Genomic DNA, 16,301 nt, shown 5'->3' with positions numbered 1-16,301 from the left:
TGTCTTCTGAGATTCAGTGGGTGTTTCTACCTTACTTATGCTTCTCCTTGGGGCCCAGGTTCAAGAAGCCAGATGTAAAGTCTTTTGTTCTAGATTGTGAAATTGTGGCATTTGACAAAGAGGCAGACAATATTTTACCCTTTCAGGTAGAAAAATTAGAAAGGCAACTTCCATAGCATACAGCTTTGTCAGAGTGATTTTCTAAGGAGGTTGTGGAAATGTGTTTATGCCTGATTAATTTTTTGTCATTCAGATTCTTAGTACACGGGCTCGAAAGGGGGTTCTTCTAGATAACATCAAGGTGCAAGTCTGTGTCTTTGCCTTTGATCTTTTGTACTTGAATGGGCGGGAGCTGCTCCAAGAGCCTCTAAGAGTCCGCAGAGAGGTACTTTTCTCAGTTTGAATGTCTTGTTCAAAATGCTTGGATACATTTTCAAATGCGTCGTTCAAGAATCTTGGATACATTCTTGCATGTTATTGGTTTCCCGCTTCTGTTTTTGCATGTTCCTCTCTCTCCATGCTGATGGTATTCACCTATTAAAACATGGAACTCCACCAAATTCTGACTTCTTAATCATGCAGTTCCAGGAGTCTGAGAATGAATGCTTGTTTGATCTTGAGAGGCATAAGTGAGAGGAATGGTGAAGCCACTTGGATTGTATTAAAAAATTGTGGCCGACAATTTAGTTGTGTGAAGGTTGGTACAAATTTGCTTTAAGTGGCCACAAGTATGACATGACAAAAGTACAGATCAAGCAGGGGATTTTTATTAATAATCTCATGATTCAGAACCAAACTTAAGAGATTAAGCTTAAATATGCAGAATCTGCAAGAGCGATGGCCATAGGAGGCTACACCTTGACAGCTTGTTAGATCAATTGAGTAGAATTTGGTCCTCCTTTACAAGGCATGCTGCATGGCAACTTCACACATTTACTGATTCACACGAAAAACCCTCAAGGCTTGAGAACATATGAAGACTCTCTCTTAGGGTGCTTATTTTAGGGGGCAAGTTAACCTGAAATAAACACATCTACAGCAGCTTGGTTTGCATGTGTAAATGACCTACATTAATATTCTCTCCTGGACTTAGTATTGAGCAATGTGCATCATTAGTAGAGCCTACTTGTGATTGGGCTGGTGAAGGGTATGTGGCGTTTTTAGGTGAAAGTAAAGTCAACTTTATGCACCTTGACAGAAGTGTTGGGATGGGAAAGTGAGAGAAATAATCTCTAGTGTGTTTCTATTACTAAAAGGCAACTTGACTCTTAATAGGAAAGTTTTCCGCTTAGGGTTCGGACCATCAGCAGAAGCTACAGCAAGCTCTAGCCTGAGAACATGTAAATGGAAAAGTTCTTCTTTTCGGGTTCAGATTTTTAGTAGATGCTCCAGCAAGTTCTAGTTGGAGAACATGCAACTATCATATGTGAACAAAGTAGTGTCTTGGTTAGATCCGCATTTGTTACTCTTGTTCTGTCATTTCAAATTTGTTCTCAAGTGACACTATCATGGCTTGTTGGCCTTTTAACTGATCGCCCTTTTCAAATCTCTGTATCGAGCAGTTTTCTAATGCAAGCACTGTTTGATGCAGTTCTTATACCAATCATTTGCGGAGATACCTAAAGAATTTCTTTTTGCGAAGAATATAATCTCCAATGATTTAGAGCAGATTCAAACTTTCTTACGTGATGCTGTCAATCACAGGTTGTTCTGATGTGACAAATCCTTTTACATTGATCGCATCTTGCTGTATGCTTTAACATGTTTCTATTCATTCATGGGGCTCTTCACTGTTGCACTTTATGGATTATTATTGTAAATGGTTCTTTCTATATTTTTGTAGTGCCTTGCTTCTTATGTTTGATCTCTTTGAGCTGGTAGGCTACACATGAATAATGGAAATCAGTTCTCAATGCTATATTCATGCTTGCTTACTCTCTGGTTGTTGGTTGTAGTACTGTCTTTAATATAAACTTGATATGAGATGTCTAAATTCCTTTTGATGACAGCTGCAAACTAAGGTTCCATTTTGCAGTTGTGAAGGCCTGATAATAAAAACACTTGACAAAGAGGCTACTTATGAACCTGCCAAGCGTTCCAACAATTGGCTCAAGTTAAAAAAGGACTACATGGAAAGGTATATTCTATGAACTACATATTAACATTTGTCTGACAGAAATGCTTATTTTGTCTTGACCCCTTGCACAGTCTTGTCTTAGATACTAGTTTCTCAGTTGCATGTGACAGAGCTAATTATATCTTTAAACAAACTAATGTCTACTAGGGAGGCTGTAACAAATTAATATCTACTAGGGATCCCCCCTGACATGGACCAGCTCCTTGAAAAAGGAGTCCCACCAAAAAGACCAAACCAACTTGTCCCAAAAATGCTATTGCTGGATTTGGCATACAACAAGCAGATCACTGGTGCTATTGGTATAATACAATAATGTTTCGACCTAGATACTAGTCTTGTATGCATGGAGTTTCTACATCATCTCAACACAATTTCTGGCTACCCCCCCTTCTCATCCTGACTTGCAGCTGTCTTGTGTAGAGCATTGCATGCCTCTTGCAGACATGCTATCTATAGACGAGCCCTTTGATCTAGCATTAGAAAACTGATCTGGGAACACTAGAATGGCAGCCAAAACGATGAGAAGGCACATCTGCCAATGGCATCCTTACTGTCATTCTTTTATTGGGTGTCTATACATCGATGAAAATGTATGAGGTACCACAAAATGATACAACAAGAGCAGCTACTTTAAGTTGTACTATATCGAAACAGTATGTAATGTTAGGCTGGTCAAACTTGTCATGGTCTACACTCCTTTCAGAACCAATGTTACTTCAGCAACAGGGATTTACTGAATGTCTTTATTTCTACAGAAGCAAAAAGTGAAAAAAATTCCAATAACTCTAAGAAATGGGCACAAGATTAAGGGGATAGAATTTGATGAATTTGAAGAAAGGGAGAATGAGGATGCAAAGGCTTAGTCAGCTTTGATTATAAATGAACTTCGGGTATTTGTAAATGGCCTAGTGAATGTGGTCTGAACTTAATGATTTATACGAAAGTGACTTATAAAGGGCACAAGGTTAAACTGACTTGCTTCATTTTTAATTTGTATTAAACTTTGTCCGAAGTGCAAGGTACAAGGCTACTATATGTCAAGTCACAAAAGGAGCTCCACCCTTTGATGACCTTAGCTCTCTTCTACTTCAAGCAGAAACTACAATGTGGGAACATGAAACAAGCTGAGTTTGCAGATTTTGATGCATTTCAGGCAAACATGGCCGCGAACTATCCTCACATGTACTGAACAATTAGGGTACTAGTGAGGATGGAGTAGGGGCGTGCAAACACTCAAGATTGATGCTATGGAGCTCCATGTTTGAGCTCTAGGCATTATCATCCTTAGCACTTTCCTCCGAGTCTGAGTTTACTGTCTTCTCGAGTCCTCCCTCAGTTTCTCTCATCTTAGCCTCACCTATAATGATTGTAAAGTTACCTGCCAACATGTCAGCCTCTTCAAGTGTCATTTGCTTGTAATCTAGAGTGGCCTCTTATGACTCATTGAATCTGCTGCAGGTCTTGTTTCAAACCTTGACCAAATCATGTGTCTAAAGATGTCCTTCAATCTCCTTCAGAACTCAACAAGGAAAGGTGGTGATATGCCATGTGCAGTCCAATGCTGAGTCACTGCTGGCATCACTCTGATCCTGCTCATGTGGATCCTCCTCTTGAATCTAGTGATGTATCCATTAAACTTTAAAGGGAATATAGGTGTCTTTGCATATGGATCTCAGCATTCTCACATGTGCATCTTCTGTCTTGGCCAGACTCATTGTCCTACACCATCTCCAGTGGCTAAACACACAGTCCCAAACCATTGACATTCTATTCTTCAATGCCCATTCAATATGGAACCGGTCCTAAGGCTTAGACAAACCATTAGTCCAATTTGTCCCAATGGTTGCCTTTTCTGGCCATGCAAAGATTCCGGCTTATTCCAAAAGAACTCTGGGGGTAAGAAGCAACAACAACAAAAGAAAAGAAAAATAAAATATTTATATAAGTAAATAAGAAAAGCAAGTGTAAAAAGTATCACCACTTGGTGACATATCCCCCTCTTGAAAGAAGCAAGCGACCTCGATTGATGTGACACATGCTAATGGATGACACAGGGCGATAACAAGATTCTCCATGTTATTAGTGCCATCGCATATATCACTTGCTAACAGATGACACGTGGCGATGGTAGGAATTTTTCCATTACCATTTGTGTCATTGCAAGTTCAAGTCTCACATAGGTGGAGGATTACATCCTGTATCCAACTATGATTACTAGGAGCCTTTCTAATATACATGTTTCCGAATGCAACACAGGGTGATAGCACGTATGCGCGAACTATTAGTGTCACAACATGCATATTCATTCAACTGAAGTGTAACAAATACAACTTCAAAGCACTGAGATTTCATTCAATGATACACATGTTAATGCTAAATGTAAACCATACATTGTGCATTATTCAATGAGATGATGTATTCAATTGTACAATAGAGAATGTACATTGCTTCAAAAAGCATTCTAAGTCACTGTAGATTCTAGTAAGAAAGCTTTTCGGTAAAGTTGCAATAACATAGGCGAATCTACCAATTCAGCCTCTTCCATCCATTTGGCATCCATTGGTGAATAGTTCTTGAACTTAACCAAAAATCTTCTTATAACTCTACCTTTCACTTTCCTGTCCTTATGTGCCTGGATATGCTCAGGAACTAGAATCTCATCGAATTCCTCTACTTCAGGCTTTTCCTCTTGAACCATATCTTTTGGCACTTCACCAATAAAAGGCCTCAATAGGCTCACATGGAATGCATTATGAAATTTCCAATTCTTTGACACCTCGCCCTTCTGTTTTCTCAAACGTACCTTTTCAAAAGGTAATAAGATCCAATCATCCTTTTTGAACAAGAGCTCCCGAGGATGACTATCAACAGCTCTTTTCTGTTTAGCTTGTGACTTTTCTAGGGCATACTTGACATTTTTATGTGCTTCTTTCCAATCTTTTATATAACGATCTGCTTCAAAGATATTATCTTTTGTCTGCAAAATGGAAGGCAATTTCTTTCCACCTTCCACAATCTCAAAAGGTGCTTTGCCAGTAGATGAGTGCATTGTATTATTGTATGCATACTCAACCAATGGCAAGTAGTGTTCCCAAGAAGTCTTATGATGTGAAACATAACACTTTAGTAGATCTAAAACAGTTGAATTTGCTTCTTCAGACTGTCCATTAGTTTGTGGATGGAAAGAAGAAGAAAATTTCAGCGTAGTGCCCATGTTTTCAAGCAATGCTTTCCAAAACAAGCTAGTCATTCTTAGGTCTCTATCACTCACAATTGATCGTGGCATTCCATGGTACTTGAAGATATTTTGCATAAATATCTTCACCATGTGTTCTGACTTAATCTTTTTCCTTATAGGAATGAAATGTGCATGTTTGTTGAATCTTCAAATGATAGTCCAGATTCCATCATTCCTTGAAGAAGTTCTTGGAAGATCAAAAATGAAATCCATGGCAATATTTTCCCATGGCCTTTCTGGAATAGGCAGTGGTTGCAATAACCCTGGTGCCTTCTGTCTATCAAATTTGACCTTTTAGCATACAAGGCAAGATCTGACATGTGCATCGACATTAGATCTCAAGGTTGGCCAATAGAAGAAAGTCTCTACCGCTTTGACTGTAACATCAATACCACGATGTCCTGTATACGGTGGAGCATGACTTTCCAATAAAACTTTTGGCCTTAACTGTTTTGTAACGCATAGTCTTCCATGTATCATGATAAAGCCTTCTTTGAACACATAATGATCATGATGTTGGCCATTGATCAACTGTTCATAGATTTTAGAGAAATCTTCATCATTGGCATATTGCTCTTTCATATCATCCAATTCATGGTGACAAGGAATTGAAATAGCTGACACCTGTGGTTTGTGAGATAAAGCATCTGCAACTACATTCTCCTTGCCTTCCACATACACTATCTAAAAATGGAACATAGATAGGAAATTTGCCCAATGCATGTGTTCCTCTGACAATTTAGCCTGTGTGAGAAAGTATCTTAGTGTTTGATGATCCGTTTGCACTATAAAATCAGCAGCGAGCAAATAGTGCTTCCAACTAGGGAGTGCATGGATCACAGCCAATAATTCTTTCTCATAAATTTGGTAAGTCCTTTCAATGACAGAAAGTACTCTACTCTTGTGTGCCACAACTCGGCCATTTTGCATTAATACAGCACCAGTGCTGTTTCCACATGCATGACATTGCACTACGAATGGCTTAGATAGATTTGGCAAAATAAGTGTTGGATTTGTAGTCATTTTTCCCTTCAAACATCTAAATGCTGATTTCTCTTTGTCAGTCCATTGCCATTTGACATCCTTTTTTCAAGCGCATGTAAAGGAGAAGCAATCTCTGCAAAGTGTCTTACAAATCTTTTGTAGTAAGAGTATAGGCCAAAAAAACTACGGATATCATGAATGGTTTTCAAGTCTGACCAATAGACAATTGCTTCTATCTTTGTTGGATCCATCTTCACACCATTAGAAACAATGTGCCCAAGGAAGTGAATCTCTTTCAAAAATAATTCACTCTTCTTACCATTAATGAGCAATTTGTTATGCTTAAGCTTATTAAAGACTGCAAACTAGGTGTTTTCTATGCTCCTTTTTTATTCTTTGAAAAGATAATCATATCATCAAAGAATGTGCCAACGAAACTTCGATAAGGGTGGAAAAGTCTATCCATCATCCTGTCAAACATAGTAGGAGCGTTGGTCAATCCAAACGGTATGACTAAAAATTCATAGAGACCAAATGTCGTTCTAAAAGCAGTATTATGGATATCTTCTGGCTTGATTTTGATTTGATGGTACCCACTTTTCAAATCTATCCTGCTAAACATTCTTGCTCCTTGTAATCGATCAAGAATGTCATCTATCCTCAGAATTGGAAACCTATTCTTGATCATGTTCTTATTTAAGGCTTTTAGTCAATACACGTTCGCCAAGAGCCATCCTTTTTTTGAACTAACAACACAGGTGAACAAAATGGAGAACTATTGGGCTGAATCAGTCTCTTTCCTAAAAGCTCATTAACCTGTGTCATAATCTCTTTCTGTTGCGCCGCATTGACCCTGTATAGTGGCCTATTGGGTGAACTAGTCCTTGGAATAAGATCTATGGTATGATCTTCAGGCCTCTCAGGGGGTAACTCTCCTGGTAACGAATCTGAGAAACAATCACTGAATTTATCCAAGAAAGCCCTTCTACTTTCATCTAGTATAGACACATTATTATCAACTTCACTAACTTGCTTTGCAAAAACCAAGAACATAGAAATATGATTTTTCATTATAGAAGTAATTGTAGAAGCAGAAACAACTGGGATAGACTCTCCTTTAAGCTTCACGTCTAACACATGAGTCTTGCTTCTATGTACAAGAGTTCTATTGTAAGTATCCAAGATAGCGTGCTTCCTGTGGGACCATGGGATACCCAACATAACATTACAGCCCTCTAAAGGCATAATATGGAACTCCTCTGTGTCCACATAGCTCTGAATATGCATACGCAGTTTGCCCAGAATGGGGATGATAGGTTCAGTATGTCTTGGGTATGCCAAATCAGCCTGTCCAACTGGTCCCATTTCCTCGGGATGTATATCCAACTTAGCTACCAATGCCGGTGAGATAAAGTTTGCACGAGCTTCAGGATCAAAGAAAATAAGCACTATGGAATCTTTGATCTTTCCCCAAGCTATGTTCAATTTTGTAGCATCATTAGCTGATTGATCTCCTACCATATCAAGGCTTCTTTTTACTTGGCGCATCTTTATCTTCTGCATCTTTAGAAGATTGCTGTGGGCACTTAGAAGCAATATGGCCTTTCTGTTCACATATAAAGCATTTACCAGCCATCATTAAAGCCTTTTTTTCATCAAATGATTTGCCAAAAAGTGGTCTCTTTTGTCCCTTACCCTGTTTAAAAGAAGTTTGAGGTTGCTGTTGAAATTTTTTCTTCCAAAAAGACTTCTTTGTAAAGCTGGTCCTTTCTGGAAATTGCTTCTTCTTGCCAGGATCCTGCTTAAACTGAGAATCATTCTTTTCAGTGCCTTTAAAGCTGTCAGCTTTTCCTTTCAACAATGCATTTGCCACACTAGCATTTTCAATTAACTGTACCATATTTGTAACCCTAGTCTTTGTACAATAATCCCTGATGGCTTCAGGCAAGGCGCAACAATACTTTTCAATTTGTTCTAATAGGGGCACTGTGCTGTAAGAACTAACGGACAAAAGTGCTTCCCAAAATTTCGTATTCTACTCTTCTAAATCCGTACAATTTGCCGCGTCCAATTTATGCCATGCAGTCATGACATCTACTTCAAACGTGTTAGTTAACCATGAGGCTGCAAACAACTGTTTAAAATGGATCCAAGTGGTAGGGGCATATCCTTGCATCAAGAATATGTTTCACCACTGCAAAGCATTACCTTTCAAAAAAGTTGCAATCTTCCGCACCTTAGAAGTCTCAGTAAAATTTCCTCCTGTGTAAGCTGCATCAAACTGTTGTATAAATGTCAAAGCTTTTAGCTTATCTTGCATACCATTGAAGGTTTCAAACTTTATTGCCTGACCACCCTCTTTATAGTCTTTAGGCTTTGCACTTTTTGGTGTCAGGTTGTCATAGACAGGTGGCTGTAAAAAGGGGAGTCCCTTACGCGCATTATCAGCGTTCATTTCACCTGTCTTAGCTGCCATATGTCCACTAGGCTGAAAAAAACCAGCGGCTGCATTTTGTACTCCAAGCATCAAATAAGGACTCTGCAGAGTTTGATAACTGGGATGTAGACCAATATTAGCATAAAGTGGGTTCACTGCCTCAATAAGCATCAAGTATCCTTGATAACTGGTGGGTAATCCAGCCATTGCTTGAAAAACTGACCCACCACCAAAGTGACCAGGATAGGTAGCAAACTGAGGAGGAATAGTGTGATGTGCCACTTGTGCATTACTGCCTTGACCATTCACTCCTTGGTCGTGTGCTTGTGCTTCTTGTGGCACTAGACTTGTCTCTATGTTTGGTGTCTTTTCCACATGCTCACGCACAATTGAAGTTTGCCTTTTTGAGCGCTCCATGGTATGATGTGATGACTTAGCTTGAGAATCCTCATTATGTGACTTCAAATTTTTTTGCATCCGAGAATTCTTTACAAGTTGCTCGAAAGAGCCAACCATACTGAGGAGTTGTACCAGAAATAAGTCCTCCTGTTCCTGCTTCTCATCTTGTGGTTCAATGTCAATTCTAGAAGGTGCTGACACGTGTGTACCAATACTCTCTCTTCGGTGTCTACGAGCATAAAAAGAACTCTCTTCTTCATGAGGGAGTTTTCCTTTGCCTTTATCCATGTCTGCCATCTCTCTAGTCGTGTAATCTCCGTAAAACCTTTGTATATGGCCTTTTCACCCAAAACTATCCGAGCTTAAATTCTTACAGAAAAGAATTCAAATCCCGGGGATGGAACCATGAAACCGGTCTATGACTCATATAAAGCGGTAGTTCCTTCAATTAACTCTTGGTCTTTACACACACACACACATAAGCAAAGACCTCACTCTCTTCCTCAACTCCAGATTGGCCCCGAAGATCGGCGCCCCTTTCGGTATTTCTTTATCAATTAAAAGATGGAAAATTACAAAAATGATAATGTTCCAAAATACATAACCTGTGAATAGTTGGTTTCCATCTCTTCTGAGTAAATCCCAGTTGCATAAGAACAATACAGCATGTCCAGATCAACATCCCTTTTAGTAAAGCATTTTCTGTGATCAAAACTCAATGATTCCTGCGCAGAATTGCAGTCTGCAGATCTCTGAATTCATTGTTCTTACTGTCCAGCATGTCTTGAATTCACTGTTCTTACTGTCTAGCATGTGCAAAATTCATTGTTCTTACTGTTCAGCATGTGACCAAAACTCAATGATTCGTGTGCAGAATTACAATCTTCAGATCTCTGAATTCACTGCTCTTACTGTCCAGCATGTCCTGCATTTTCTGTGATCAATACTCAATGATTCATGTGCAGAATTTTGAGAGAAAATATAGAATTGTACCTCTGATGGAATTAGCCCATCATGCGAAGCATTTCCTTTGAGAATAGAGAGAGAGTTGATCAGAAGGAGCAAGCCCTACCTTCGTACTTGAGTCAGAGATGTAGAAGTACTCTCCATGGTTGATTTTCTTGCGGCAATCTGCCCTTAGCTCCTCAAAACTTTATTCTCCCATCTGCCCCTTATGCCTATTACGTTTTTTTAATGCTCTCTCTCTTTCGGGAATTTGTGCCACATGGCATACATGCAACAATTTTCTCGTTTAAACCTTTTGGTCTAAAATTCTCCATGATCGGTGCAAAATTTGACCTCGGCACAGACCAGAGAATTAATCCTTGTGCAAAAACAAAGATAATGATGCGAACAGATTCTGGGGTCCAAAAATAGTAACTCGCTAAATTTTAGGGATGGTGATCCTTGCATTCCTCAAGTTGTTTTGAGCAATTTTTATCATTGTGACCACATCAAAAAGTGTAATATGGCTCAGTTACGGTGACTTTTATTCCGTGAGGATTCTCACATGTGCATCTTCTGTCTTGGCCAGTCTCATTGTCCTACACCATCTCCAGTGGCTAAGAACACACAGTCCCAAACCATTGGCATTCTATTTTTCAGTGTCCATTTAATATGGAACCGGTCCTAAGTCTCAGACAAACCATTAGTCCAATTTGCCCCAATCGTTGCCTCTGTTGGCCATGCAAAGATCCCAGCTTATTCCAAGAGAACTCTATGCATGGGGGGCTCATTTTTGTGAAAGGGAGATGGATAGTTGCAGATGGAGAGCTCTTGAGAGTTGGTCTACCTTGTCTATGATGCACGGAGGGCTGAGCTTGCTTCCTACTCTCTCTCTCTCTCTCTCTCTCTCTCTCCCTGACAGTATGGTTATGCTGCAGAATCAAGGGCCTTTCTTCTGATTCAGGTACAGCTGTGTGGAATATGCTGTTTTTGCATGAGGAAAGAGTCTCTTTTCTTTAGGAATAGGAGCAGTTGTTTGCAGTTCCCAGCAGGGACAGGTGAGGGTGTTAACCTCACCAAGCAAGTGTCTGAAACAGCACTAAACCAGAACTGATTCTGGACTGTTCAGAGGCTATTTCAGAGCCCAATTGATGCTAGAATCAAGGGGCATTTGGCCCAGATGATGCAGGACAGTAATTACAGGTCTGAACCAGTAATTACAGCAGGCTGAAATGGTCAATTCTGCACTCCAACCAGAAGATTCAGACTTGGGCAGAGTTTCCCCTCCTGGTTGGCTTGTTTTGGGTCAGTAATTGTACTATTATGCTACCAAATTTCACCCAGAATAGGTGAAAGACAGCCCATTGTACTCTCTCTCTTTTTAAAAATAAAGAAATACCGCAAGGGGCGCCTAACTTAGGGGCCAACAGGGTGTCTGTGTGGCAACAGGAGCATTTTAGCTTCCTGTTTTTCTTCTTGATTTTGTGTCTTTAAGTTCAGGTAAAGTGGGCGACTGTGAATTGGGTGAAAGCATTTATATATTTTGGTTGTACACTACCGCCCTTCCCAGTGAACAGGCCGGTTTCAGTTGAGGTGTTGGTTTGTGAGCCAACTATAAGCTGGAGGAGGATGTGCAAAATCAGTTGGTTGATGCAGCCAATGCTGTGAAAGTGGAGGAGCAAACTAGTACGCTGCTTAAGCTTGAGCAATCTGCAAATCACACTCAAGTGGTGTTGATGTTGTAAAAATACTACGGCATTGATTTTAGTAGCAGCCATGAGATGTGGATACAGGTCTCTGAAAAAAGTTCAGGGTGCTGTTGTGCAGCAGGATTTTTCTGGAGTTCAGCAGTCATTGTCTATTCCTGAAAAAGTTCAGGAATATGTTCAAGAGCATCATATTGATGGAGTGTTAGTTGTTGAGGTGTTGGTTTGTGAGCCAACTATAAGCTAACATCTTGTACCGAGTAAACTCTTAGCAGATATTCAGGAAAACCATATTTTGTGTCCCCTGCATAGCATTCTTGGGTCTATACTTTTTGTTATATTGGGTGCACAACCATGCTAGAGGGTTGTGGGAACCTAATATTGCTGTAGGGCCTTCTCATGAATGTTCAATGTGGCTTCGAGAGGACAAACACAATGAATGCTGTTAATTTCTGTTGCTGAGTTCTGGGTGTTTATGTGCATGTTTTCTCTATTTATGATGTTGATTATTTTTCTTCACTATAGTTTTTTAGGTGCAGGTGAAGTTCAGGTTACTGAGCTGCAGTCCTGAATGTTTACCTGAATGTCATACATGAGTGTTACTGATTGATTGTTGTAGTTAGTTCAGGCAAATAAAAGCAAATTGTGAGTCTTTAGAAATACTTGAGCGACAAATAAGTGAGAAAGAGCAGGCATTGTAGAAAAAAAGACAAGGTTGAGAGGTGGATAGAGTAGACGAGTTGCAAATAATATGTTGGTTTGCGAGAGGAGAGCTTTAAGGAGGGTACATGAGCACATTTTACTTTACCTTGGCGTGAGCATTAACAAACCTTTATTTTCATCTATAATGAATGGGCTGAGTTACAGTAGATTGCAATGAACACCTGAGATTCATTAAATAACACAAATAGCTTGTGTGCTCAAATGTCTAAAAGGATGGCTTGTAGCTTGACAAACACTACTCTTTCAGTGTTGGTGATTCATTTGACCTTGTACCGATTGGAGCCTTTCATGGCAGAGGGAAACGCACAGGTAAATAAAGGTCTTCCTTACCAGTTCTACTTGAAAACCTCTTTTAAAGTTACACTTTGGACAGCTTAATCTTAGTGTGGAATTGATGGTCCTGTGTCTCTTCTAGGTGTGTATGGGGCTTTTCTTCTTGCTTGCTATGATGAAGATGCAGAAGAGTATCAAAGTATATGCAAAATTGGTAAGTCAAGCTAGCTCATCTGTATCCTTCCACTATGTTGTTTTGATTGTAATGTTCATGTTCTTCATAGATGTCTTAGTACAAGCATTCGAACATTTGTTATACAATAGACTCATCTTTAGGTATTTACGATTGAGTTTTCTTGTTAAAAGAAAATTGCAGTGGCCTGACTAACTGACATCCTTGGGCAAGAAACACAAACCGAATTGAGGGGCGCACAATTCTTAGTGCATGGGAGGATATGAGTCCTATCCATGACTTCAGCAGGCTTGAATCCGAAGTCCTAATCTCTAGAGTTTCTGTTCTTGAATAGTCTGGGGATACTTGAACGCTCTTGTGATTTTATTACTATGCTAGTATGTCAAACACTCAAAAACTTTTGGATAGATGTCTGATGCAAAGCAGGAAAAGCCCTCTGACTAAGGAATAGTGTACAATGCTTGGGGGTTTACTCGAGATTATCCACCAGGTGTTCTATCCATGGCTTCAACAGTCTTGAATCCGAAGTCCTAATCTCTAGAGTTTCTGTTCTTGAATAGTCTGGGGATACATGAACACTCTTGTGATTTTAATACTATGCTAATATGTCAAACACTGAAAGCTTTTGGATAGATGTCTGATGCAAAGCAGAGAAAAGCCCTCTGACTAAGGAATACTTGGGGATTCACTCATGTCTATCTACCAGGTACAAAAGTCTAGGACACTAGCCGTTCATGGAAGCCTTTTTAATTCAATATGCTCAGTTGCATCATATCTATATACTCTACATATTCTAGCCAAGTTTATACAGCACAATAGTGAGCCAACTTCGAATTCTCCTGCACCAGCCTTTACGATTCGTGAACCTAAAGTGAAATGTCTAGGTTCCACCTTAAGATGAGTTTTTAGACAATCTCACCATGTATATGAGTGGTTTCAGACTTTCAGGACTATGACGTTGTGCTTTTGTGCAATGTAGCTTTAAGCTCAACATTTTTTGTATCTGACCCACCTACCACCGACTTATTTGGAAGTTTAACGCAGTTCATCTGCTGAGAGAATATAAATGCAGTTGCATTGTGAGAAGGCATGATAAGAATCTACATCCCAGGGCATTCAGAGATCACCTGCAAAAGCCACATATGTTCCTTGTTAAGCAAATAGACTAATAATGGCCAACACTCTTTTGTGGTGGCAAAATGGACTATTAATACAGACCCTTTTCTTTGGTGACAATAGACCAATACAGGGATCCCTCTTCAACTAATTAGATGGACTCAAACAACTTTTGACATTGTTATTTTCAGGAACTGGGTTCTCGGAGGCTGTGTTAGAAGAACGGTCGGCAAGTTTACGTGCTAATGTGATTCCAGTACCTAAGGTGCGTGATGTATTCAGTAATAGAGTAGTTTGTACTGCAATTTCATATGGTGCTGTAGAAATGTCACGGATCTGACTTGTAAAACAATTGTTCAGCAATATTACAAATATGGGGAAACACTTGGAGTTGATGTATGGTTTGAGCCAGTGGAGGTGAGTTGCATGTCTTTTGGGAGCACGAATGAGCTAAGCTGGCCCAGCAACTATGTCTAAGGGTAGGTTGCTCTGTGTGCTCAGGTATGGGAGGTGAAGGCTGCAGATTTGAGCATTAGTCCTGTTCATCGTGCAGCTGCTGGAAAAGTGGATGCAACAAAGGTATCTATAACTTCTTACCAAGCTATAAATTGAGGTGTCAGAACTACATATCCGCTGTACATTGCTTATTTTGATTGATCCCTGTGACAATAAACTGTGTAGGGAATCTCTTTGCGCTTTCCACGTCTTCTACGGCTTAGAACAGACAAATCACCAGAGCAAGCAACCTCAGCAGAGCAGGTTTGTAATACTGCATGGTTAGGTGATTTCCAAGCATTTAAAGGTCAAATCTGGTTGGTTGGTTTGATAGTGATATTGATAGAAGCACATGCATGTAATTCCTTAACAGTCAGCCATGCTTGAATGTTTAGGTTGCAGAAATGTATCATGCTCAGAAAATAAGCAGACCGTCTCTGAAGGATAATGATGACGATGATTAGATCATGTGGTTGGCATCATGTTCAATGTAAGAGCCCCTGCAGCCAAAGCCAAAGGAGACTCGAAGGCAACAGTGGTCTACAAGGGACGTGTGCTAATGGTACTGTAGAATTTGTCTAAAAGGTTCAGAAGCTTACATCTCTGAAATGGCTCTTTTTGCAAGCCATCCTTACTGTGAAAACTGCCTCAAGGGAGGTCTTAACAGCCACTTCTCATCTATCAACAGACCTCCGTGGCATTCCTCATATAGCTTTTGAACACACAATCTCTTAATACTGCTATCTAGGAGCCCGATTCTTATGCTCAAAAAGCTTTGCGCAGAAAACATTGGGTCAAATCAAGGACCCTTTGAATGAAGGGGTGGTTGTATCCTAAAGACCATGTATTTCTTACAAAAGTGCTTTTTGGCCACTTATCTCCATGTGTGGAGACTTCCATTAGATAAGAATTCTTACTCTTCCTGATCCCTTAACACAGTAAGGGTGATGTTTTTGTTATGAAATTGTATTATGAGACGATTTTACCTCATTTCTAGATCTCCAAAGATGCTGCAGACTTGTTTCCTGGTCTCTTTAAAATATTGTTTCTAACAACAATTTTCTATTCTAATTGTGCCAGGTGAAGTAGGGTTTGGGAAATGTTTGTTGTTGAATCATACCTGAAACCTCGAGGTATGCAAAAACTTGAACTGAGTTTTTCTTCATGTTCTTGCAACAATTTAATTGAGACTATTTCTCAGAAGCTATTGCCCTTTTGAGAAGGCTTTCCCAAAATAAGCTCATCTTTTCTCGAACATGGACTATAAGCAGAAAATGCTTTTATCCTGTGGCATTCATTTTTTTCGTGTAGTTTGAGTTCTTTGTCTTAGAGTCTTTTACATCTTTTACATTTTCTAGCTGGAGAGTCAAATCACAGAATCAAACAAAATTCCCTTAAGACATATGTCACCATGCTTCTTACAAACTTGTGTACACCTTATATAATTTTGTTGTAGATATGCCTTGATAGGTCGGTCCCTTTTTCCAGGTTTGTTGTGAGCTTTTGTTCTCACCCACAATTCTTGAATATTGGAGTTTTCACTTTTATAACCCCTTATTTATTATAATCCTTGACCTTCCAGGTGGGGCTCTTTATTGTTTGCTAAAAGAAGAATGGAAATGTAGTGCTAATTGGTTTGATAAATGAATGAGAAT

The 16,301-nt window shown here is 39.5% G+C and overlaps 1 protein-coding gene across 4 annotated transcripts in view; it reads left to right on the top strand.

The window, feature by feature from the left end:
- Window positions 1-15,740, top strand: part of LIG1 (DNA ligase 1) — a 54,332-nt gene extending 38,592 nt beyond the window's left edge. The window contains exons 8-18 of one of the 4 annotated variants that reach the window (XM_087681818.1): window positions 59-146; window positions 254-385; window positions 1,592-1,704; window positions 2,036-2,137; window positions 12,817-12,878; window positions 12,985-13,056; window positions 14,343-14,416; window positions 14,512-14,568; window positions 14,653-14,730; window positions 14,833-14,910; window positions 15,042-15,740. In XM_087681818.1, coding sequence (XP_087537944.1) covers window positions 59-146; window positions 254-385; window positions 1,592-1,704; window positions 2,036-2,137; window positions 12,817-12,878; window positions 12,985-13,056; window positions 14,343-14,416; window positions 14,512-14,568; window positions 14,653-14,730; window positions 14,833-14,910; window positions 15,042-15,110 — 925 coding nt within the window. In that variant the 3' untranslated portion in view covers window positions 15,111-15,740. Of the gene's footprint in view, window positions 1-58; window positions 147-253; window positions 386-1,591; window positions 1,705-2,035; window positions 2,138-12,816; window positions 12,879-12,984; window positions 13,057-13,208; window positions 13,742-14,342; window positions 14,417-14,511; window positions 14,569-14,652; window positions 14,731-14,832; window positions 14,911-15,041 lie in introns of those variants that run through there. The other 3 variants (XR_015691382.1, XR_015691383.1, XR_015691381.1) reach the window with 3 other exon arrangements.
- The last annotated feature ends 561 nt before the right edge of the window (window positions 15,741-16,301 follow it).

Source organism: Lygodium microphyllum, chromosome 7, assembly GCF_053477565.2.
Source record: "Lygodium microphyllum isolate KBCC chromosome 7, Lygodium_microphyllum_v1.1.10, whole genome shotgun sequence".
In the NCBI taxonomy this organism is placed as follows: Eukaryota; Viridiplantae; Streptophyta; class Polypodiopsida; order Schizaeales; family Lygodiaceae; genus Lygodium; species Lygodium microphyllum.
The sequence above is the reverse complement of the archived record's forward strand: the minus strand, read 5'-3'. Positions and strand labels throughout refer to the sequence as shown.